The sequence below is a fragment of the Bombus terrestris genome, chromosome 3 (assembly GCF_910591885.1).
Source record: "Bombus terrestris chromosome 3, iyBomTerr1.2, whole genome shotgun sequence".
Lineage (NCBI taxonomy): Eukaryota > Metazoa > Arthropoda > Insecta > Hymenoptera > Apidae > Bombus > Bombus terrestris.
The window spans coordinates 7,642,887-7,669,699 of record NC_063271.1 but is presented as its reverse complement, the minus strand read 5'-3'; the positions used below and the strand labels follow the sequence as shown (position 1 = coordinate 7,669,699).

Genomic DNA, 26,813 nt, shown 5'->3' with positions numbered 1-26,813 from the left:
GTGTTTTAAATTAGTCCATTTAGAACCAAGCAACGAAAAACACGTCGAAGTTACGCGAAAGTAACATCGTCGAATAAACGTACATAAAATGAATTTTTGCCTTGTTAAGGCTCATTAGAATAAGTACATTACAGAAGCCCATTATGCAGATTAGAGGCACAAAAATACCGTAAAATACTTCGATTTCCTCGAACTTGATAAAATTGAGATGCGAATTTACTAATAAGAAATCGCAAATATTGCGCTAACGCAACGTAAGTCCTCGATGACTTAATGAAGCTTAGAAAAAAAATTAAAAATAAACATTCAATCAAATATATGCGTAAAATTTTTTGATTGAATTTTTCTCTGGTAAAAAAGAATTTTTACCGCTTCTCAACTGAAACTGTGCTTCGCTGTGAGCCACGTTAAAACACTGTGAGACAGTTTGTCGGATGAAACCGCGTGATTTTCACTAGTCGAACACCATCCCCTGGAGAACGTTAGAGAAGAAACATGCGAAAGAATGACGTGATCCGTTTTATTGCGACTTAATTTATATCCTGTCGTCTGCTCGCCCTTTTACTCCCTTAGCCCTTTTTCGGCAGAGAACTTTAAATCAGCTCCTACGATATATCACCGACGAAAAGGCCGAAACACACCGGTAGCTGAGCCGCCTTAATAAATCATCAGTCCCTGGGAACGTGCTGTTTTAGATGGTCGCTTGTAAATTCGGAAGAAATTCAAATTCTCAGGTGGTTCCCTTTTCGGCGACGAATGTTGTATCATTAATTTCGACGCGAGTAATGTGGCTGATTGAAGTATGTTCGGTTAATTGGAAGGCTGTGTTCGCCTGTTTTTGAAAGGAAACAGATTGATACGCACGAAGAAAATGTAAAAGGCAAAACACCAAAGTAAACGATATGATAAAGAAGAACACAAAAAGAAAACGAATTGGTTTTTTTTTGATCGATTAATCTACAACATAGTACTCGTTATTATTTATAACTAGACTGCAAATGTTTTATGCACGTTAAATATGAAAAAACATCTAATATTTATTCATATAAAATATGCAAATATGCTCGGAAAATATGCAAACAATTTATTATTATCAACAACTGAATATTATCGTTAGGAAGAAATCGATCACATATTTTCAGGCTGCGACAAATGGCTCATATTTTCATAAAATAGACAACAGGATATTTAATTCACTCTCATTTGTACGAAGCAACAAATACAGAGACAGTACCATGTCCAGATATTTATGTAACTGTATATGTAACTTACAGCAGATATAATTATCTTTTATTCGGTAGAATATTACAATCAATTCTCACAAAGAATTTTTAGTAATTATGATAGGATATTACCATGCCATAATATGTAACCTTACGGTAATGCTACTTCTTTTGACAAGTATCTTAATAAATTAGATTAAAGTATCAGTTGCTATTTAAATCTGTTTTGCAGATCCACCGCATAATACATTTTCAGTCTCCTCCGGTAATCCGCTCCGTTTAGAAGCTGTATGACTAGAGGATTGGAATATTTAGTCAAGCGTGTGTTGTAGCGTTTACTGAATTTCGAAATTTCTTCTTTAACTGTTGGTATTTTTAAGTCTCTGTGTATAGTTTCATCGGTACCGTATCAAGAACCATTCCAGATAAACTTTAACGATTCTCGATCGGAATGAGAGCTATAAACGATGCACGCAGAACACGCGCACGAAACAAAACAATTTCGAATTATGGATTGTCCTCTTAATTCGCTGTTCTATTCTTTAACGAGTTTTATCAGGACGATGAAGCGACCTCTAATAATTCTCTACTATCATAAACTCTATTTTCTCGCAACAGCGCGCAGATTTTTCTTCCCTCTGGCCGATCTGTTTCGCCGGTAAGAGCGCAGTGGCAAGAAGCGAATGATTAAAAGGGTTATTATTCTACTTGCTCGATAAATATCTAGCCGCGTATATCTACCAGTTGATATTCACGGCGAAAGACCTTTTGAATACGCCGGCCGTCTTCTGTCTTCCACTTTTTCCCTCGTTTTATTTCCCTCCCTCAATTATCATTCTCTTCGTGCCCACCCCGCCCGGTGTCTTTCTCCGTTGGCCAGGCCGCGAGGAAACTAATTTAAATCGTAATGGCCCAGCCGGCAGCAGCATGGAACTACGAGTTTTTGTAAGAAAGCTATTTGTCTGCCGTGTGCGCGCCCTGCAATTCTGCGTCCGAAATTTAGGAGACCACGTAAGAAGGGAGAAAAGGAAAGAAAGAGAAAAAAGAAAAGCCCGGCGGCACGATTGTGGTGACAATCGCAATTACGGAAGAAATTTTTTGCTGCAGATCGATGCCGCTCGCACGTTTTACGCTCTGCCGAAACTTCTAGGGGTTCGTTCGCCCCGGAGTTTGCAACTTGTTGTGTTTAACGTATTTTTATAGATGTACATTATTAGACTGCGGATGTTTAAGCGAATTCATATTTTTACGAATATAATTGTTGAAGTAATTTGGCGAAGTTTACATATCAGGATTAGATTAGTTATAAACGTAAGGAAAGCAGCTGTAGTATATAGAATTTATTAAAAATATTGTAATTGATTTGTTATGATTATATAATATTGATTGATATTTTGATAAAGAAATCGATGCCAACCTGAAACCCAGTACATTCATAATATTCGCTTTTAATTGAGTTATAACAGGTATTTCCTACAGCCTCGCATATGCAGTTGTGCACGGGGCTTTACACAAGCTCCCCCGACTCCCATTTATACGTAGTAAAATACTCGTTTTATTATACGTAGATGTATGGTAAAGCGTCAATTATCCGAACCAATTGGGACCGAGATGGTCGAGGAAAATCGAACTGTTCAAATAATTAAACACGCGTGTATTTACCCGGTTGATAACTATAGGAATTGAGGCAAAAGTTACTTATTGAATCCAAAAGTAAATTACAGCATTAATTTCAAGTGTAATGTACGATGTATTACGCAAAGTATTAATTCATTTTTGAAGAAATGCTTTGAAGTAACAACGTACATTTATTATTGTAGTATCGTGGACGGAAAGCCTAAGAGATATCGTCAGTCCTTCAATCGAATAGTTTCGCGGAAAAGGCTTGCGTGAGCCTGGCCACGAGCGGTTGCGGAACACGTGCATGGTGGGGCTAAAACAAAAGTCAAAAGGATGCCAAGGGAGAAAGATGAATTAACAGTCAGTGTTAGTTGAGAAGTCAGAGAGTGTCAGTTGAGAAGCCAGAGAGTGTGAATCGAGAAGTCAGGTAGATAGAGTTGCTAGTGTCGTCGAGAGAGTGTGGTCCGCGTGAGAGAAAGCGTTGGGTCTGTGGTGACGAGAGCTGCAAATTAACTATTTAGTTGTCTTAATTATAATACGTTATCGTGATTAGTTCACGTTAAACAACCATCGTATCCTGTTTAACCAACATCTGTTTAATCCATTTATTGTAAATAAACTAATCGTAGTAAAGATCCCACATTATATGCACATATAGATGTGAATAAAAAAGAAGTGCAATGTGACAGATTAAAAGACAGAAGAATACATAGCAAATAGAAATTAGTTTCGTATCGTTGCGTTCGCTCGAGTGCTTTGAATACTATGCGATCATTACCAATGACACAGAATTTACAAGAAAGATGTCCAATGTAAAGATTATAACAAATTTACAAGATTTAAAAAATACACACGCTTCAAGCTGAGAGAAAGCTGATCGTAAGAGCTATTTTGCTCTAATATATGTACTTACTCAGGCAGCTACGTCAACAGTACAAGATACCATGCTGAACCTATCAATTAGACGCTTCATACGCTCTCTAAAGCACCCAAATTCTGACATCACTTGAACCATCTCGCACGTAGCAAATAGTAGACTTTAAGCGTAATCATCCGTAACGAACATATACGTGAGAAAATGTGAAGTTTCGAACGCTCGGAGCCGCCGCCTGCATTTCGTCATCCCTAGCAAGATTCTACTAGCAAGAGATAGCGAAGGAGACACTTGAGAAAATGCTGTGAATTACGTCGTTTGCCCCGCTGCATCCTCAGGACTAGCGAGCTTCAACTGTTTACAGTCTGCCACGCTAAATGTATGCTCGAGTATTCTTTGTAAAATTGTCAATCCACTGAGTAAACACGAGGTTTCGAATAAGTCGAGATGCGTTTGTATAAAATAACAGATTATGTTCTTCTGAAATTCACGTACACGTAATATACCGATAACGGATTCTATTAATTCTTATTAGCGATTTGCATAATCTTTACATTAACTGCAACTCGCATTAAAGGAAACATAAGACAAGGTATGTACAATTGTCATTGTAAAATCCACCTAAAAATTCAGAAAAATTCAGATTGATATATATAACATGGTAAAATAAGTGGAGGAACCGATGAGTCAGGATTTAGGTTCGAAGATTGGACGATCGAAAATGGTTTTTCAGGAAAACGCAATGATTCTGAGCGACTATCACAGCGGATGTATCGAATGGAAACGATACCCAAAATATTTTCCCACGCGTAGATCAATTCAGCATCGAGCGTCGACTTGATTACATATTTCGTAGTTTTATAAATTTGTTGTTACAAAGCTTCTGTTCCCTTGAAGTAAAATATTACTGAGTCTTGTACAATTTACATGTACAAGAAATATATTAAATTGAAGAACGTTGAGTCAGCGAACTTTTCATGTTACACACGTAGCTTGTTTTAGGTCAATGTTTACGCTAAACGGTTTTATTTAACGAGAAATATTAAGCGTCAATAAAATTATACGTCCCGTAACACGAAGGCGCGTTTTATAATATGAAAAACACCGTTTCCATCAAAGGCATAACTTCCGTTGCGTTACGCTTTGGCATTTGATATTTTGATTGAAGCTATAATAAAATGTTATTAATATTCCAATCACACGATCATTATTTTGCTTCATCGGAATATTCGATATTGATACGTCAATTTTTTATATAAAATGTTGCACATTTTAGAATCTCGCGTTTAATGAGACACGGAAAAATGTTACCATTTTGAAAGCAATTCGTTCAGCATTTTAATTTCGCACAATATGGATTTTACGTCTTTTTCATTGAACAATTAACAAAGAGCATTACGATTACAAATTATATTAATTATAGAAGTATTCTTTGAATAAATGTCGTCGAGTTTCATTCATAAATCAGATAATGTGAGATCTAATTGAAAGATGTCTAATTAATATTTATATTTTGCGAAGTACCGTTTCTTAATAAACGTTTATTTTTAACTATATGAAATTTATTAAATCTGTTATACTTATTAATTACATCTTATCGCTTATAAATATTCAGACATCTTGATTGATTCGTAGCTGTAGCACGTTAATTTCATCAAACTATACAAAATATATAATACTGACTTCTGTATTTGTTTTCCTTGTCTTTCGTATAGGTTTTACAAGACAATAATTAAAATATTCGCCAAAGTAATGATTTTTTCACATAAATAGATCGATACTTTCTCGTAGGAAACGCTGGGATGGATCGGTTATTGCGTCAGAAACTATATGATTCCATTTAAAAGGATATCGATTTTCACAATTTCCTTCACGAGTCCGCCTACAGAAAGCGGAAATTTGCTAAATTGTTACGTTATGAAAGATTTTTCGAATAACGAACAATTCAAGCAGATAATTGCGTTTATACATTAAAACGAATCCCTATAATTTTACTTATAATAATAATAATTTACTTATTATTATTATAACATTACTATACTTATTATTATTATATATTTAATAATAATTTTACTTATAATAATTACCTAAACTAATTACTACATTTTATACGAAACTGGCAAGTGCCGTAATATTTACGAACAGGATTTTGCATAAAAAGATACGATCTTTTATTGCCCTTAGAAATTATCTAAAAACATAGAAATTTTTCTTCATTTACACCACAAAAGGTAAACGAAAAAATGAACAAATTTCCAAATTCGCTCTGATCGCCAAGTATCTTTGAACCGAGTCACGATAAATTTCCCACCTTGTCAGCTGAACAAGCATGAAATCTCATAATCGTTCGCGACTTCACGGCCTCGTGATGCACTTTTACCGCTGCGATACCGAAAAATAGGAACGACGAACGTCGTGGCCAAGCAGAAGGAAGAAGATCCATTAGAATTGGCGAACGTACTTCGGTTGGTCGGGAAAAGAAAAGGACAGCGCTGTGTACGATCACCAGTAGAAGCACGATCCTTTTAGCTACCTGACCTCCTCTATCTAAACGGCTTCGGAAGACAGCACGGCAGTTAAGTGACGAAATTGCAAATCGAAACGTTTTACGCGGGCAATGAAAGGAGTCGAGGTCCGCCAGTTCGATTACGAGCCCTGGCCGTAAAACCTGGCACTGCAATATGTATATGTATGTACGTGAACGAGAACGAACAGAAAGAAAGAAACAGCCGGAACGCGCTATTCGTACGTGGAATTAAGCACAGCCACGAATCGAGCTTCGAGATTTCTCAGAATCATTCGATCCTAACGACGAAACTATCCGTCTTCGATCTTCTCTTCCATTTTGATTCCTCTTTCTGTTTTTCTTTGTATTCGATTTATATTAGGGGCGTTACACACGGCGATACGTGTATCGCGATAGACGTATCCAATACACGTTTCAGGATAACTTATCGTATAAAAGACAAGGAAAACAAAGGGGACGGGGAAGTATTACGCTACCTTCTCTTCTTCTTCGTACGATAAGTTTGGCGACATTAAAGTTAAAATATCTTTCAAACTGATTATCCAGGTACCTCGATACTTTTTTGCGGAGAATTAAAAAATGCATCGAACGGTGTAGACAAAAATGCATCGTCCCATTTAAGAAAAATGAAAGAGGTGAGATCAACTTTTCGTCGAAGATTTTTGAATGCTCTCGATATTGAAGTGCTCTGTAGTCGATTGAACAGCCGCTTTGTTCGACTATCGGAAGTGCCTGAAAAATCATATGGACTGATTTTTAGATCTATCTGCATCCTGTATATTTTCACATTTACGCGACGAAAGATTCGCATACGATCGATAATTAATATTACCAATATCATCAAGTGTTAATTGTATAATACTATGAATCGTATACGTTCGATTTTGAAGAATTGTTAATGTAAATTTGTATTTGCTCAAAGATCCACAGTTCAGTAATATCACTGTAGCTATAATATACCAAAGTAGAGTAAATTTATAATTGTTAACCAAGAAGACATTAAATAGATCGTCGAAGTCATCGTGGATTATCTTATTTACGATGCGATCCATTTTCCAAGGAAGCTCAATATCCGGTGCGTCAATATTACTTCCAGGAAAAATTAATGTATCATCGTGAGGATATTAAAAATACGTTGAAGTGGAACGCGAATTCCTTACGCAAATATATTTCATCAGTGATGAATTATGTTTGTCCGGGCTGGAGCTTCGTTACTCGTCATTGATCATTCCTAATGACTTTCCTAGCCGCCCTATACGCACGATTTTTAATGTCATAAATCACTGTATCGTTCGTAATACCTCGAAATTAGATCGCGGAGAAATTGATTTTGCCTTGGAGTATTCGTTATCTTGTCTAAATATACGAATATTAAACGGGGTTTGCGTAAAATGAATATTTTAGTTTAATGTCACGGATATATATCAATGCAGCATTGATGTACACTCGTAGAAACTATTTTCTACGTGTTGCAACTTGTGAAAAAAGACTGGAATTATTCCAGCGCGTCGTACATTGAAATAAAAATAGATTCTCTTGCGTCCAGCTTCTCCTGTACATTTTTATTTTCTGGCACGAATGGAACTCAAGAAGATTTACGAGAAAGAAGCTTTTAAAGTATGGAAGATTTTTCCACAATAATTTACTGGGCGATAAATTCTAAGTTACAGACTAAATTACTATTGCGCAAACGATTTCTACAATTTTATAATTGTACGTCGTAAAATAAATTTTACAAGCTACAAGCCAGATGATCGTTGTACTGTTCGATCTAATCTTTTTTGACATTCGCGTTATTATAAGAAAATCTTTTAGAACTATTAACTTTTAACCCGTGACTGTACAGAGATTTCTTAATAACGTTCGATAAATCACAAATTTTGCTAATTACATATATTCATATCTGATGCTTGATACGCTACTTCACAAAATTAAACGATCACTAAATTGCGACGAAAAAATTGTCGTCTTGAATTGCTGTAACTTCGTGAAAAGAAATTGCGCGACAGAAGCAGCCTCGTTTTAAAGGGAGAAGCCTCTGCTTTCATATTTCTGAATCGAATTTTGTTCCATATCTTTTTTCCATATTACAAAATAGAATAGAAAACTGAAATTGGTTTCTTGCTTTTCGGATTTCACAGCTCTTCTCAAATACAAACCTGTTTTGCAAAATTCTGCTATTTTTTCCACCATTTATATTTAAACTTGCTTTTATCCGCTGTCGTATCTTACGAGTAGCATTTAAATTCTATCAACCGGATGTTTGATTCGGAGTTCAAGTATCGAATTCGATCCCATCGCCGATAATTACTCGAATTTGTTATACAACCTAACAATTGCCATAAGATCCCTGGAAAAGAAGGTACCAGTTGACGCGTTACAGTCGCGGTGAAACATTTCGAGGCGTTTGAATGTTCATTCGTACGCGATTGATTCGCAAAGCTAGCCTACCTTGCTTGCAATTGGTGTCGGCCTACGTGTCTCGGCATCTCGCGTCATTGCCTGCCAACTTGATTGGATCGGTAATTTTAATGTGTCGCCAGTCCAGCTCGTCTGCGTTACCACGCATCAATAACGACGTAGCACACGCGTGAGATCAATTAAATCAATTAACGGGGCAAACGCGGGCTACCAGGCACTCAAAATCGAACTGCTTTCTCGTGCATCGACGTTAATGATTATAGCGATTTCGGTAGGAAATAAATCAAGCGAAAAGACGATACAATGTTTACCAGTGAATTATCAGTTTATCGTTCATGGCTCACAGTTTCCTACGATATATATATATATATATATATATTTTGTTTTTCTGTAAGAAATATATGTAACTGTATGTAACTGCGGAATTAATGCACAAAAGCAGTAATAAGTGTACACGAAAGAACAATTAATTGAACAATTTGGAAATCTATATCAGAAAAAAGATAGCATTTTGTTGAGACAAAAATGTTCGTACAGTATTATTAACAAGTGTCTGTGTTATACTTAATATATCGCGGACCTTCTTTTTTGACAACGTAGATAATATTAGGTTGGCAACTAAGTGATTGCGGATTTTGTCATTAGGTGGTACTGATAAAATACGCAATCACTTAGTTGTCAACCCAATAGTAATTCTTCGGCAAAATTTGGTTCTACATTTTATCACTCCTTTTTCAAAATTACTTTACGATCTACTTTCAACGTTGTACGATATTTTTCCTATACACGTTGCATAACGTTTCTTGTACACGTCTATACATAACGTACAGTTACATATATTTGAATACATTTAACGATATGGAAAATACCTCTCTTTCTATTTCTATAAATAAACCAACTGCAAATACTTCTGTCTCTCATGGTATATGCACATAAATTCGGCCTATTCTATTATTTGAAGATTCAAATGAAAAGAATCGCGCGTCAACGCGGTTTACGCAAAGTTAGCTCTTTAAGCGAACCAAGTCTTTGAGGGTCTGGTCTGTTTTTCCAAAACACGATTCGGCTTGGCTACTGCTAATTTCTAGCAGCCTGGCAAACGTGCCCTGAGAATTCTCGATGACTGTGTACGATTAAAGCCTCATAGGAGTGGCAGTGTGCTTACCAAGCACTTGGATAACGTCCTTGAGCAAATGCATGCCCTACGAAGAGCCAGATGGTTCCTGTGTCCGAGATATGCAACTCCAAAGTCCGGAGATACTTAGGTACCCAGTAGTTTTCCTTGGAAAATCAAACTTTAACGTTATTGATTTCCATCAGTTTTAAACTGTGAAGCATGTATCCCTTAACTGGACATTTCTATAATTATGAAATTTAAAATTATCGGCAAAGACAGATTAATTTACGAATATGAACGTGATATAATTTGTTTGTAACGAGCGTGAAACTTACTTAGAAGGATAGGGGATCTCTAAATGAAGAAATTATTATTCTAATGACCGAGTTAACTCGGTCTAACTAAATATAATACATTAAAGAAGTTGTCTGTTGAAACATTCTGTGAACACAAACGTTGTAATAATTTGGAGTAATAATAATATAATCAAAGTCTATTGAAAAATTTCTGAAATATTTAGATTTTAGATCTCATGTATCATAACAATGTATTAACCATTTACCTGTTTTCTGTTCCAGGTACGTAACCACTTTCGTCTAAATACCTGTTTGCAGTAGTCCTTTAGGTGAGTGACTTATTGATTATTTAATCGACGAAGATTATCTTTATTTTATTGAAATAACAATAAATAATAATATAATAACAATAAATGAAACGTGTGAAAATTTATTTAGACACTTGCTGATAATTTCAGTAATTAATTTCAACGAAGTTCGTTAGATAAATCCTCGGTAACAAATAGAGTTAATTAGATCGAATGTTTTCTGTACTAATTGCTAGCCACGTATTTCAATTTTTGCATTCTCTGCCATGATACACCTCGGTGATTTGAAAAAATATAATAAATTTCTTAAAATAAAAAACTACACAACACAAGCTACTCTATGAAATTAATTACGCGTATAAACACGTCGTGTAGAATACAAAATCATACAAAAACAATTTCTCACCTGATTTAACAAGAAGTTTAAAGCTATAAATCTATCAAACATATATTTCGCAATTTCTTTTCTGTTAAATTATAATTTTACGACACGTGTATATTCTAATTTCTCTGGAATAAGAGGTTTATCTTTCATCCTTGGAATAAGAGGTTTATAACAGAAAACAGTTTCGTCCATGATATTGTTATTACACATATATCATGGTGGTTCCTTCATGGACGATTCAATGTTAGGCTCGATTTAATGCTCCATAAAACGATCATGGATATGGATTCTTCCCGAATTTCGCGACGGAGCCATACTTCACAGAAACGATGTCGTCACCGGTAGGATAAAAGCTCGTCTTCATTGTTCCGCTCCTATGGGGTGATCAAATACTTCACCTGGCGATGTCTTTATCTCGATTCAACGGGAACTGTCATTTCTGTTCTGGCTATTCTTTTTGTTCGAGCCATTGGCCCAGAAATGGTCCGGCGTTCGCGAAAAAATTGCGGTAGATGAGGGCCGTGCACCCTTAAATGGGTCTTGCAAATATTTGATTCGATTCAACGTTTCTCGTCGAGCAATCCGGGGTTCCGGTGTTTTCGATTAATCGCGAAAAATTGGAATCCCCTTTGTGAGATTGAGAAAGCAAACGAGAACGTCCGTACGATCGTATAAATGGCAATGATTAATTTATTCAGCTGATCGTCTCGTCAGGATTTACGACGTTGTTGGAATTTTAAATGGGGAAAATCAGTAAAAGGAGAACAGGGTTTTATTCGATACGCTATACCGTTCGATGTGAAATATCCATTTGTAATATCGTAATGTTATTAAAAAGAACAAAATAACGAGAACGAATTATCGTCATCGATGATGGTTACTAATAACTGGAAAATATATTCACCGTCAATGATAACCAAAAAATACACCTGCACTGATTATTCGTAATCCGGACACTTAAAAATTAATATTTATCGATCGTGTAATTTGTCGAAGATTCTCAATATTAAGCAATCTAGCTGCGATATAATCGAAAAATTAACATTTTGTCTATGCAATTTTTTATAAAAATACAAGAAATAACCTTCGTTTAAAGGTAAGCCAACGATACCTTTACAAATCGAAAAGTATGAGTTAACTTTTATTCACAAAATTCGTATTCACCGTGTCTCTTAGTCCACCCTTACATATATAAAGCCACCCTTACATACATATCAGAAAGGAAATAAATAAACCGCGTGCTATATGAGAAACATCGTTGTCTTCCTGGATAGCGTGTATAACGTTTCAAATAGTCGTATAGCACAATGGGATCGGACATTCGATAAAGAAAAAAAAGAAACGAATACCGACGGAGAATTTTCCAAAAGAAATCACTAAGCTCGATTCGTTGTCGAAGAAGAGAAAGAGAAAAAGATAAAAAGAGAGAGAGAAGTGGTGGCGTACGAAGGCGTAGGACGAAGGTAGGAAAGAGCGTCCGCATAAACCGGATGTCCCAGGCTTCCCTAGGCGGCGTAATATCGTAAAGCCGATTTCAGTGGAAAAAGGGTGGCGTTGCTGGCCCGCTTATACCCTTCCACGACGGCCGTGTTTGTATGCGTGGCTGTGTAGGTGGAATAAATTTCGTGGCAACAATTCGACAATCCCGCTCCAATCGGAAGGGATACACGGCCAGAGATCCTCCCCTGGACGCAGCTCTGGACCCAAACGATCCACCTTTATCGGGATCCTGGCTGATGGATTCGGCCCCATTCTGCCCCAAATCTATTCCGTTTTATTGCCTTTCTGATACATAAATTTTTATTCAATTTGATTTGCCGCCATTGCTATGGTAATGCGGCGAGAAGAGATGCACACGCGTACTCCCTCTTCTTCTCTACACTTTCATCCCCGTTCTTCTCGCCAACTTTTCCCTCTTCCGTCCAAGACGAGGCACACGCGCTACTTCTCTGTAGAGTCACTTCGAATCGTCATCATTTTCCCGGCCTAGTATACTCGGCGCAGCCGTCGGTAACGATTATTTGAAAGGACGATTTTCGCCGCTCTTTCCTTCTCCCTGCGGTACGTTCCAGATGGGCGGCGAGGTCGTTAGAAGGGCTCTAAAGCAAATCGCCTGATCTCCAGATCAGTGGAGAATAATTTTATGGTTTCTCGATGCGCCCACTGTTTAGAGCTTCTGGCCAACCATTGTCGCCTAACGACTGCATCCTTTTATTGGTACGAAGAATTACGATAATTCTTTAAGTTCTTGATGGATCGTACAACTATACGAGAGGTCTCAAGAAGTAAACTGATGATCGTTGTCTTAGTTTTATACGTAAATACGCGGCTAGGGCGCAGAATTTTATTCTCCTATCTGTCTTTAACGTGAAATCTTGCAGCCTATTAACGATTACGCGAATTTGTGTTGAATATCATTCTAACTGGTGGGATGTGTGTTATAAACAAAATTTATAATTTATAGATAAAATAATTCGTCGATTTCAGCACGACCTACGGCGAATTTTAGGTGGTCTGATTGTTTTATAAAACGAATAACGATAGAATTTCCACCGTTATATTTAGTTTCGTTCGTTTATCTCGGTGCAAGAATGAGTAAAGTAAGGCGAAGTAAAGATCGAGATCCGCCAGCTGATTCATTGACTTGCACTACTAGCAGTGTACCGCAGCAGTGCCGAATTGTTTGTAACTTGAAAACTAAGTCTCAAACAAAATTATCTTACATGGACTTTCTCGATTTTCTTGCTCTCTAGAATCTTATCTACTAAATCATCTAAATATTTACCACTTTTTTTAACATTCTCCACCAACTATTGTACATAAAGTAACGCTTCGAGGATTATAAAAAGAGCAACATCGATTGGAACTGTTTATGGTTCTCTGGCTGATTGATAATTTATTTTCCTATTTAACTATTGATTATTAAAATTAATTAGATTTCGTTCTTATAATAATCTAGAGAATACAGATTAGTATAGAGCATAAATTCTACGGGATAAGTATTATTATTGGAAAGTATGAGAAAAAAATAATTCCACGATATTTTACATTTCGAAAGTATATTTAGAAACGTTCGTCATTAGCCCGGTTACAAAAAATCTCTTTCAACCCAACCGATATGAATTTTCACGAAAAAACCACGTTGCTCTTCAAGTTTTCATATCTCTCGTTATACTGTTGCTTTTCCAAATTACGAACACTGAAATAACAGCATTTGTTATCATTCATTACCATTACACTGCTCTCTCAACTGTTGTTTCAACTTTCAACCTTTGAGCTACGCATCTCACTCGACATGAGTGCGCTTTCTATTCGAGCAAAGCGCAGCAATTTTTTCCTCAAGGAATAATGCAAAGCATCGCACACGAGACGATAAAACGATCTTTCATCCGCTTCTAGTAATTAAGCATAGGGAGATCAGTCTCGTGGCGCTGTCTTACCTCTCCAAAGTTCAAGTAACGCGAGTGCTTAGCTTTCACGACTCCGCGTACGATATCGAATTGCAGGAGTTTCGTAATTGCCCATCAGAGAACTTATTGCCAGTAATATTGGTTCGTATCTATTTGAATACGAACGCCGTTGTACCCGTCGCCGTTTAACGACTTCTACGAGGTGTTCGATTAGTATGCGGGCCTCGACTACGAATCTTGAAATTGTACATGTTGCATCATCGGAAACGCTGGAATCTAATTATTTTCTGTGTTATTGCATGGTAGAAAAGAAGTATATTTAAAAAGTTGAAATGTGGATAGATTCTCTTTCATTGGTCGCTAGATCGCGGATATTTATGCACACACATAATTTTGCAGAACGCAGGTAAACCTCTAGAGAAATTGTTTGTTCTCCATTATTTGCGTAACACGCGTGCCTTGCATGATTGCGTTTAAGAACATTTTCACACACATATCGAGTATCACGTGCTTTATATCGGTTTGCGGTTAATTAAGCTCAAAAGAGTTAGCGCAAATACCTCGAGTATTGGGTTGTTCGAAAAGCTCGTTGCGAGATGTAGTTATAATACGTTTCTTCGTAATAGATGCATTTGATTGTCACTTGCCAGCAGAATTTATCAAGTGGCACTAACAGTAGATATAAATAGAGTTTACTGATGATAAATGAGGCATTGAAGAGCAAAAGCGGAACATGCCACGAAATTCCTCTCCTCGGTTGTTGGAGTAGCGAAGAAAACCGTAAAGGGTTATAGAGAATATTTCTCTGAAGATCGCGTTTGACGCGTTGAAAACGCCATCGTTCGTCTCCAACCCTCGCTATCGGAAGGCAGAAACGCGAGGAGGACCTTCGCGATAGATCGAGTTTGGATGGGTGCCCGTGAAAATTCGTGACTGTCGCGGAAATTTCGGTCTCTCGATTTTCAGTAGACTCGCGTCGCTCGGTGTTTATCGAAGCTGGGCCGTTTTCCGTATGCGGCTCACGAAACAACCCTTACTTCTTGCTCCCCTGCGCAAGAACGCCACCCTACGACCCTGACGCGTTGCACGTGATCTGCGAATAGCGATGGGACCAATACCCACGTGGTACAATACGATATTCTACGTGGAACGTATTAACATCCGAGGCCAATGATTTATCGAAACTTGCGTTGTGACTAATGGATCGCGTCTGTTGTAGTTCTGCCTTCGTTTTGTAATTTTCCATCAACTTACGGCTATAGGATTCTTCTTCATTGTCGTTTAACGTTTTAACCCATTTTAACCGGGTTATTTCGTAACCGGAAACCTCTAGAAAATTAAAACTTAAAGAAATTAAAGAGAAATTTTTAAAGAATTCGAACAAACTAATTGCAATTAGGTAGATTTTAAGTCTCGAAAAAAAGGTATATTTTAAGAAAAATAATATGACACGTTAAGAAGTAAGAGATCTGCGAATGAAACATTATCATACCCAAAAGATTAAAGTGGTAACTCGTGATTAACAGTTTAATATCAGATCAACTGTAAGCTTGTTAGGTTTTTAAGTTAAGATATTTTATCTAACACAACAATGCTATTTCATTCTTCAATACACATCAAAGTGTTTAATTTTACGACGATTTTAGTGCCATACAAACACATTCAATTTAATAAATTCTATATTACACTGTAATTCTACGTTACATTGTATTACACAAATATTTACTACGAAGTAAATATTTTATTAAAGTTCAATAAATGCATAAAATTCCAATGCATTAAACGTAGACTTTATTAAAATTATCCACGTTTAATTCACGGTCGTTCGTTTTATTTTGAGAACGCTCGATCGGGTCCCATCGCTAGTAGTAGCCCTGCAAGAGGACGCTGAAGAAGAGAACGTGCACAACGGAAAGAACGGAGGGTAAAGGCGGCGCGCAGCACGTGACACACATATTGCCTACCTTTCGAGAATCTCTAGCCAAGAAACTTCTTCTTCTTCTTCTTCTTCGTTCGTCGTGACTCTACTGCCAGAATGATAGAAAAAATCTAATCTGCCAGATTAAATCTCTAATTCACGGCGCAGTCGGTGGTCGATTCCTGTGAACGAGTGGATCCTCTTCCAAGTTAAAAGCGATAGAATCGTCGTATCTAGGCTTTTTATTTCTAAAATTAAAATTATCAAGCAAACTGACGGTTGTAGCGCTCGCTCGATATCGCGAGGAAATAGAAAAGGTGAAAAAATATTGAGATGCTTCCGTTGTATCGCGGCAATCCAAACGGTACACGACATCTTAAAAACGTCCAATCGACGTTTATTTTACGTCCATTTTAATTTTCTTCGTCTTACGACCTAATCTGCATGTCTTAAGAGGAAATATCCAGTCGAAGATAAAAATAAGCGGACAGGTAGAGGAAATGGATTTTCGACGAATTTCTTCCATTGAATACGGTCTGTTTATATAAAATTGTAAATATTAATTGCAATTACTTCGTAAATAATCTGTGTGCTATGATGATACACAGAAATACAACTTAAGTACATAACGCTGGTACTAGTTCGATTAAACTTCATTCGCATCTACTTCCGCCACGCAGATACCTGTTCATTCAATTTTGTCGTCAGCCGACTCTTTGAACATATGACAAAATAGACTTCTTCTGCAACTTATCTCGGATATTCTTAATTATTATCATATCGTTAGAGATTTGAAACTTTGACGACAATTGGATGATATATTTCTGAACCTTAGTAGTACGTTGCGGTTTGTTCCGACATTTCGTGGACCTTTCGGTTCACTTCTTTAGGACAAACCTGACAAAAATGTCACTCTAGCAGATAAAACCTGAATTTGGTTTCGAAATCGAAACACAAAGAAATATATATATCGATGGAATTCCTGTTTGGTTCGGTATATTCCACTTTGTTCTTCGTAGTTTGGTCGGAAACGAGATTTTATAGTATCGCACGCGCTATACAGATAAATATATATAGGGATAAACTGGCTTTGCGTTGCTGCGTTAACCTCGCCAGCAATATAGGAGTCTAGTTACATTTATTTGTGTTTAATTAATGTTGCCGGAACGTTGTGGTAAAAGCGGCACCCATCTCCACAACCCATAGTAGAATTAGCAACTTTCCAGAATTTGATAATCTGATATTCTAATTTAAGCAGGAATATAAATTTCGCGATATAGCGCGCCTGTAATGAAATTCGGCCGAAACAGAGAACAGCACCAGCGAAATGATTGCGGGAAAATTATCCGAGAAAGTTTCGGCTGACTCGCGTCTATTGCTTGCTATGTTCTGTTTTACTTTTGCTATCCTTTTGATGTCTCTGATATACGGCGTGAGATACGAGTCAGATAAGTTGCTGATATACGGTAAATTAAAGGAATCGATTGTTAGTTAAGAAGTGAGAATTACGTAAACGCGATGGCATTACAAAACGTCGTGAAATAAAGTTTTCCTTTCGTCAAGTATTACAACGATAGAAAGATTACAGAAAAACTTTTATAATCTGGAAAAAATTGTTTGCTAATTGTTAACACAAAATACTTGAATTTCCTAGAATTTTATTAACTAAAATAATTTAGATGGAAGAAGAAATAGTAAGGGAAAAGATATTGAGCGAGCTCGGCGAATCTCTTCTCGTAATTCCAATATGAATTTAATAGAATCCAATAACGTAAATTGAACAGAAAAAAGGAAACAGAAAATTACAAATAAAATATCGCGTCAACTCAACTTTGGTTCTTATCGAGTTAAAGGGAAACTGCAAAAAGATCGAACGCCATAAGTAGAGCTTCGATAAACTTTTCCGTTACCAAAAGATCGAAAGTTTTTTAACGTAAAAGTTACATAATTTGAAAAATTTCGATAGCCCATCGAGTAATTCCACGAACGTCGATTGGATTCGCAAGGATCGGAGATTCATTCGGCGAAGCGATAGGCAATGGCCAACTAACATTAAACAACTATTAACTTCGGTTCTGAAGTCGATCGAAACTGGTATTAAAGTCGACTCGAAAATAACATGTTCGGTAAAGTACTTCTGAAAGCAGTGTCGAGGAGAATTGTCCTATTAGGAAACTCTTCAGTAAAGCGCTACGAACTGTATTTCAATAATCGACTCTTAGGAACGTCGATATTGGCCGAAACCGCCAACATCTGCTGCTTCTGCGAAATCGTCGCTCCGACTTCCTCTCGTGTAGCGATACACGCGGATAATAGACAAGCCGATATTCAAAATAACGATACAATCGAAATAGAATTTTCGAGATTCCAATTTTCACTGATACGGTGATCTTCAGAAATTACCATCGAGTATAAAATATAAATGTAATGACAAATATAAAATACAATTGTTTAGTTAAGGAAATACAGTTTGATTCGTCGATCAATGTTTGATATATTTTAACACTTCGATTCATCAATTTTATCTTCTTCTGTATTATATTTCAGTCTGATGTTCGTAATGTTTCATCGGTTATTACCTTCGTTCTCTTTATCGCTCTGTCGTTTCATGGTTTTTATAATAATATCGCTCTACTTTCTTCTTCGTAGTTACGAACAAACTAGCGGAAAAACGACGATGGCAGTCGTGGGTGACGATCTTTTTCACCAGACACTGCGACCTTTCTTGCCAAGAAAGAAAATGTTAAAAACCGCACGAATTATCGTAACGACCCTTTCATCTGCGTTTATCGATATAAACATCGTATAAGCATTCTCACTGTGAAGAAAATAAACGATTCTTTTAAAAATAGCGCTTAAGGCCTCTTTTTACCTTTGGCTCTTCAATCTCGAAGGAAGAAAAGCAAACGAGAAGAACCGATCTCCATCGAAACGTTTGGCCAAAGAGAAACGCGCGTTCGCGTTTTCCATCGAAAACGCTCCACGAAACTCGTAATGTCCGTTGGCCGGAGTTCCATCGCGCAAAGTTGGCCGGATCTCATCAGAATCGATCAGCAAATAGCACTTTCCGCGGAGAGTGGCTCGAAGGTGGATAGAATTCTCGCAGCAGGGTCAGCACGTAAAACGCGGATCCATTCTGGCATCGTGGGCCGAGGTCACGATGCGCCTGGTAGATTATGCATAACGTGCATGCATATATGCATCAGAGAAGACGCGTATCGGGTCGACAGGTGCGAGCTACGGATTTTCCGATGCAACGGCCTCTGGGCCCTCGACTTCCGGCCCGACGGAAAATCGCCGACGCCAGAAGAACGTCCACGGACCTAACAAACTATACCGCGGTGGAATTTTCGGCCGAACGAAGAGAAGAGGGGCGAAAACGTGAAGAGGAACGATGCGAGGACGGTATAAAGGGGAATATGGAGTGCGAGGTGGCGCCGCGCCAACCAGCTTCTCACAGCTTTTCCATCGCCATGCCCATTTCGCCTGTATTGGAGATCGTTTGATGGAGATTTCGGTTACACCGAGTTATTTGTTTGTCGTTCGATTCGAATCGTCAGATCGTTGAAGCATTGTTCTTCGGATCGCGTTATCGATAATTTCACGTCAAGATGATCAGCTTGAAACGAGGCTTGTACGGCGAGGTCGGTTTCTCTTGGGCTAGTGTTGGTAACGTTTGCATTTTGAGAAAGTCTATTCTACGCGTGTTCCTTTGTCTGAGAGCGTTTGATGAAGAGAAAAGGAATTATATTGTTGTAGTATGTGATGATTGATCATTACGTTGTATCAAATTAATTCTTCGTTAAATTAATCGTTCGATACAGATGAACTTTTATTGGAAACATTTCCTTGTTCCACTGCCAAAGTCAAATATTGTGGCGAACGACTCCTGGATAAATTCGTATAAAAAATATTTGCACGTAGATATCGATTGATCTGAAGATTGAGACCGATCAGCGTTTCGTTAATGCAAAAATCAAATAACATCAACAAGCAGGCGTTAAATAAAAAGAAGAGAAGAAGGTCTGATTACTAAACGTAGCACGTGTTAAGTACACGACGCTTGTAGACAACATTCAAATAACGCTAAGAAGAGTAATTATCATAAATTTATGCGGCTACGTATTCAAATTAGGTATTCAAATTGGCTGCAGTAGTTAAATGCAAATTTTAGTACTTGGCGCGTATTTACTGTTACCTGAAGAGGGCTTCTGCACCCAGTTTCGTACCTTATTAACCAGCGACACCGTTTTGTATATTTAGTGTAAATTCTCCGATGTAAAACTGCGATTTCTCTTAGTATTTCAAATCGTGCGAGAAAAATGATTTGCCAAGAAAGAATCAAAATAGCTTCGACCCGATTGATCGAAATCCATAGCAATATATGATATTCCATATTAAGAAATCGAATTATCTCTTTTAATCGATCATTGACAATCACGTGGATCGCCGTAACAGATTATTAGCTGTTCGACAGAGTCATAAATCGAATTTTATAATATTTGCAAAAAAATTAATCAAATCCATTTTTATCGCAAAATATAAAATTACATCATAGTTACATATCATTGTTCGATATACATAAATATTATATTTGCCATACTTTGTATATTTTAAATATTTTCGCATAGAACGTGCATTTTGTACATTCCCGCATCTTTGAATTTTCTATAAACGCATCGATGTCCGTGATCTTTTCACCACTATGCTCAACGACTTTTAGACAAGAGTCGATAACTTTCTTGAGAAAAAATGTAAAAAATATTTGTTACCTACGTACGAGCTGCTTTCAACCGATTTCGGAGCAACGTATAATTCAGCAGCAGCACACGATTCCCGAATCAAGAATTTTACCGTCCTTTTCGAAAAGAGCCGTTAATTCTATATATTATGCCGGTTCCTAGAGGAGATTCCAGGAATGTTATACAGCGATGTATTTAATGCGAGCGCTTACTGTCAGTCGACTATTCGGCGAGAATTCCTGTTCGTAATTTCGTGCCTTATTAACCGACCGTGGTGTCTGATATATTTTATTCGAATTTTCCAGCCGGTACGCGTATAGCGTAATAAACTGACAAAGGTACGTATGATATAGCGTACAGACATTTGCGAGAATTACCAGCGGCCCGTTGTAATGTGCACAGGAATATTTCATCTTCGCCTCATCGCATCGGCCTCATCGCCGCCTGGCAAGTATTTAATTAAATAACATAGTTAGCTGGCTCTACACCGAATCGCCAACGTATTGAAATTAAACAGCACGGATAAGCCGCGTACGAAATAATTATTTGTTTTCGCAGTTCCTTTGTTCGCCGACTATATAAGTAGGCTAAGGGAAGTGAAGCATTTTTATCGAGCACCAGATTGTAGATAATGCAACGTAACTGGTTTGTGAGAAAATTTCGAAAAGAATGATCAATTTGGAATATTGAAAATCTAAAGCAAGGGAATTTAAATAGGTTTAAACTACAAAATCTTAATTAAATTTCACGTGGAATTCTACGTACATATTGTAAATTATAAGAATCGTTAATTAGCAAGACTATAATACGAAATATAATTTACGAAGTTAATTACATACCGAAGCGTACGTAACAGCGTGAACGCGAATCTTTTACCTTTGATGAAATTTTAATTCAATTTTTATATATTTCATTCGTTCTTTATAATCGACATAAAATAACGATAAAGAAATAACCAATTCAATGAAATGTTATTTCTTTAAAACGTCATTGAGAGAAATACATATGAAGAATCTAATTACATTTAACTTCTATGATTTGTGCAGAAAACAGAGTTAGCTACTGCTTAAACGATTTACTTTGTAAAAATAATATCTTCTGCCGTGCAGATAAATCAACGCAAACGAGATGTAAACTCGTTTTAACTGAAGCGTCCAGAGGAAAAGAACTTAATTCATCGCTTGACCACCTGCAATACGTTTTCTCCTCCTTTCCCCAAGCATTATCGACGATACATTAATTGAATCGTTCAATCTTTCGTTCAAATAAATTATTTAACCAGACTGCTGTAATGAAAACTGTAATATCCACGTATGTGTGACCTATTTACCATTTACGAATCGCGAAACTCCGTCAATTTATCGCTAATTTTTAAAAGACCTACATCATCCGATACGTTATTTTCGTCCTCAATTACGTTATATTAAAATACTCCTTTCTATTCGTAAAGCGACGTCTAAATAAAGAAGATCCTTCTGTCCCGTGATCTCCACTTGTCTTCCATTCCGTGCACGATGCGCGTTTACAATATCATAGACAAAATTCGCGGCACAGATTAGAGAAACGGAACATGTGCCCGTACACGATATCTCAATATCAGATTCGCGTTTTGTTTCAACGAACTTTGCATTCTAGTTGCAATTAATTCGATAACATTGAATCGGTGGAAGTTTGCACCGGCGCGTTCTCAAATTTCCCATGTGTTTTGCAGACGAGCGCTTCCAAATCGCAGGCAGTCGATCGATCGAATTCTGCCATCGGACAACCAACTAAAGGAATTTTATTTCTACCTTGATATCGCATTAAACTCAGCTTCCTATTTATCGAATGGCTACGTGAAAGTATTGCTGCGAACAATGTTTCGTTTTAGGCACTTGCAGCGTCTAGCCATCGAATTAGGGAAGTTCAAATATTTCCGCTTAAAACGTTCCATAATTTTCATCCTCTTGGGGAAATGTAGAAGCGTGGGCGAGTTTTAACAGGAAAAACCACTAATTACTATATGTGGTGGATGTTTAATATTCAATTCTCACGAAACAAGTGACTCACTTCCACAAGTTCATTTACTCTGCGAAGGTTAATGATATGAATAATATAAATTCTAGGAAAAATTACAATCGTTTTTCTGTAGTTTTTAATGTATGGCGTGTACGGATCATTGTGATAATGGTACTATCGAACGAAACAACGGAGGATATGATTTTTCAAGTTATTCGTAACGCGACAATATCCCTCGAAAGTGAAACAGGCAGTGATACTAGAGAATCATATTTTTCGAGTATGTCTGAAATTATCTTCTAGCAAGACATTTCTCAGCTGTCTGTACTTTCTACACGCGCTTACTGATAAACAATTTAGAGATAGAACAGATAATGCTTCGCATTATAATATACGTCATTTTGAATTATCGATATTACATACTTCGCGTTACTTCTACTCGAAGATAGAAGGGTTTGGAGATTCAACTTTGAGGATGAATATCTTCGTTTGATTCAAATTAGACTCCCTAAAAATTGAATCACGTATACATAGTAGATCAAAAAAACGTATCGTTAATATTTCCAAAAATTTGTCAAGAGAATCGATCTACGCTACAGATGCCTTAACTTGGGCAAAAGCAAAATAAATTCCATCTCTGTGAGAAACATAGACGACATACCAAACAGATTGCTCGATGGGTTCATATCGAAAATGGGAGTAAAGGAAAGCGAAGGTGCAAGCCAGAGAAAAAATCGGCGAGTCGTCGTCTTTCACGCGGATAGGCTGTGATCAGGAACAAAGGGAGGACCTTTTAGTCGTCAGGGACAATTCAATAAGGTCGACGAAGTGTGGATTTTTCTGATTAGTCGGCAAAGTTGGACGGCCGATGGCGCGTGATCGTCCTGCTGAAACGATCGCCGCGGGAGCTAAGAGGCAGGTGCCTTTGTCTTATTTTAAAACTAACCTGCTCCGCTCGGCCATTCACGTCATGCCCCAGGAAATGCACTCAACACCTTCGGCACGAACACACGAAGTTTCAATCGGTGTCGAAGCGCCGCTCCGTGAGCTGCTTACCGTTTTTCCAAGCTCGTTTTTGTAACCAATGAAATCGATTCGAGGCCGCCCAGTATACGCCGTATCGACGGTCATCCAATTCCTCGGATACGTTGTCTGGTCGTCGACTGAGAATCAACAGGAACCGCTGGACAGGTGTTTCTCGTACGGAAGGACACGTTCCTTGCAGAACGTTCTGCAACGTACAATGTGTTGATAGACACGCAGTTGAAGAACAGACACCGATCGTACAAGATACACTGGTGGGTAAAAGAAAGTTTAAATTTGATACAGTATGAACTTTAGCGACTTTTGTGTTGAAAGTTTTTTACCATTTTGATAGCAGGTCATCTATTCGTCATTCATTGCTCTTATTAAATTGAAAATTGAATGGTGTCTTTATATACTTCTTATTTTGTAAACTTTAGAGAAAATATCTCTTATAACATTTAATGGATCAAACAATTGTTACTTAGATTATATTTTTTTATTTACATTTGAATGCTTTACGTAATCAACTCTTAGACTGTAAACGTTTTTACGGTACCCTCAGAATGTAAACGCGGGTCTTTCATGTCCTATACATTTTTCAGTAGGTAACACTTGTTGAAAAAAGATGCAAAGAAATTTATACGGCAGCTTTAAACGTTCTAAATTAAGATTATTATAAGACTTTTGCCAAATAAGTTTTCTCAAGAGGGGGAAAAAGGGTTTTCTACCTACTAACTTGCGAGAAACTCAATTCGGTCCGGGCATGAAGTATCCACCTTTTCGGTTTAAGAGCTACTTATGGTGTAACAAATAAAAAGAAAATAAAAATACTTCTATGTTATGAAAGATGTATATGTAGGTACAGCGAACTCTAGAAAGTATTTGGACACTTACCGAAAGAAACTTTTATGTATACGTATAAAACATTTTCAAATTTCATAAGCACTGTATGATCGTATCGATAAAATTTTAAAGCAATCTAAAAATGTACATATACAGAAGTTATTTATTACATTTCTAAGAAAAGAAGATTGAACTATGTACTTTAACAACTGACTGCACGAACTACAAAATCTAGATATCCAAATGTCTATAAAAATGTTATAGATAAATTAATATAATCTTCACCAAACATCTTCATTTCATCATGCATCTGTTTCCCTGTACGTAAAACAAACATTTCGGTATATCCAAACTCCGCATTAAATGTCAACATCATGCTGCATCCTCCGTTCTACGTCTATCTACCTTAATAGAAGATGGAGTTAGAATTTCGAACTCATGGACATTCGAACAGTTGAAACATTGTTCGCGGATAATCGTACTTGCTTCCAACGGGATTTCCAACGGGATGAATCCCGCTAGGTATAATACTCATAGTTTGGTCGCAACGATGGGAACGGTTATTCCACCTCTCATTTATCAAAGTCGACGAGCAAGGACTCAGTGGACGATTCTAGATTGAGTCACGAACGGCGCCTTTTCTGAGTCGCCTATTTTCTGTCAGGAAAAAGAAGTCGACCGTGTCCTTACGAAGAGAGCACGTGACACGTGCCATTTTTATCGTTCTGACGCGTTCCCCCATTGTTTCGTACCAGCGAATCGAGAAAAACACCAAGTTCTTTCCTGTCTTCCTAACGCGTTCTTATTACGTTTTAAGAGTAGAGAAATTAGACTTTCAGTTAGTGGAACGTCATAAGTACGTGAATAATAAATAGAATGATTTTACTTCAATTAATTCTTCGTAACATGCGTCGAACAGTAATATCTTTCGTCAACACTTCGAGAGCCAAACTTTATTTCTACGTCAAAGTATCATACTTTTTTTTACAAGTACAATGTTGCATATTCATTGCGCAGGATGTACGTGTTGTATTTTTAATTGAACAATGTTTTGCATACATCGAATCCTCTCGTCATTCTACGTAGAAGAATATTAAGGTAATATGGTCGAGAATTGAACGGTTTAAATGGTATTTTAACTTTAATTTTGTAGAATGTATTAGTGGAAGATAAGACAAGATGTGACGCACTACTCTTGTGTTTCTGTTTCCCCTCGTCTTTTATACAGTAAGTTCTACAAGATTAAAGTTAAAATACCTTCTGAAGGTATCGGATAGAAGACAGAGAAAAATGTAACGCATTACTCTTGTCTTTTTCTTTCTCTCGCCTTCTCTACAGTAAGTTTTGCAAAATTAAAGTTCAAATATCTTCTGAACTGGTAATAGCAGTAGGTTCTCTCCCATAGAAGTATAAGACGTTCTCTATACGTCATAACCGCACTTTAAAACACAACCCCATATAACTATCTTTCCAAGTAATCAATTTTCGACTATATTACTGTATAATATTTTTTCTTTCATACAACAAATATAGTCCTACGAAAATAATACTCTTTGAACCTCATGAACACTCATCTTCCTCCATCGACAGTTAACTGTACTATATCGTATTTCTATTTGGTCTAAGGTTTGGGTTAGTTTGAGCCAAGTTTGTATTTAATTGAAGTTTGATCCGTATCTTAAAGTACTCTATTGTAAATAATTACGGCTGGATGTCACTCCATTATATCGCTGTTAATTCTAAATTCCGATGAACGCGTCAAACGCTCGCGTCTTACAGGAAATCCCGTGTTCACGTGCATCCGATTTTCATCGTTTTCAATGAGGCCCTCGATGCCCACTTGACAAATTCATTCGATCGCATGGGATATATCCTCCGTTTGCCAGTTCCCGCACGTAAGCGAAACGTCAGCTTTTCAAGTTCCTTCGAGTTGGGCGACCGCCACCTGTCCCATCCTCCTCGTTTGCTTCTTTCTTCTCCTTTGTACTCTTGTTTCCCAAGGTTGGCGATACCCTTTCGTTCCGGACTTCTCGTTCTCACCCCGTTCCAAGGACACTTTGTCGTCGTAAGCGGGTTGCGATTCTTCGTTGACGAAATACAGAAGG

General features: G+C 37.3%; 1 protein-coding gene across 4 annotated transcripts in view; it reads left to right on the top strand.

Annotated features, from left to right (window-relative positions):
* LOC100649430 (E3 ubiquitin-protein ligase MIB1) overlaps positions 1–26,813 on the top strand; it is a 160,537-nt gene that overhangs the window by 83,096 nt on the left and 50,628 nt on the right. Inside the window, exon 1 of one of the 4 annotated variants that reach the window (XM_048404651.1) lies at positions 3,230–4,096. The exons of 1 other annotated variant lie outside the window; for it this stretch is intronic. Coding sequence is in view for 1 of the 3 variants with exons in the window: in XM_048404648.1 (XP_048260605.1) it covers positions 9,863–9,930 (68 nt within the window). In the remaining 2 variants the exon portion in view is untranslated. Of the gene's footprint in view, positions 1–3,229; positions 4,097–9,847; positions 9,931–10,360; positions 10,408–26,813 lie in introns of those variants that run through there. 2 more of the 4 variants (XM_048404648.1, XM_048404650.1) reach the window with 2 other exon arrangements.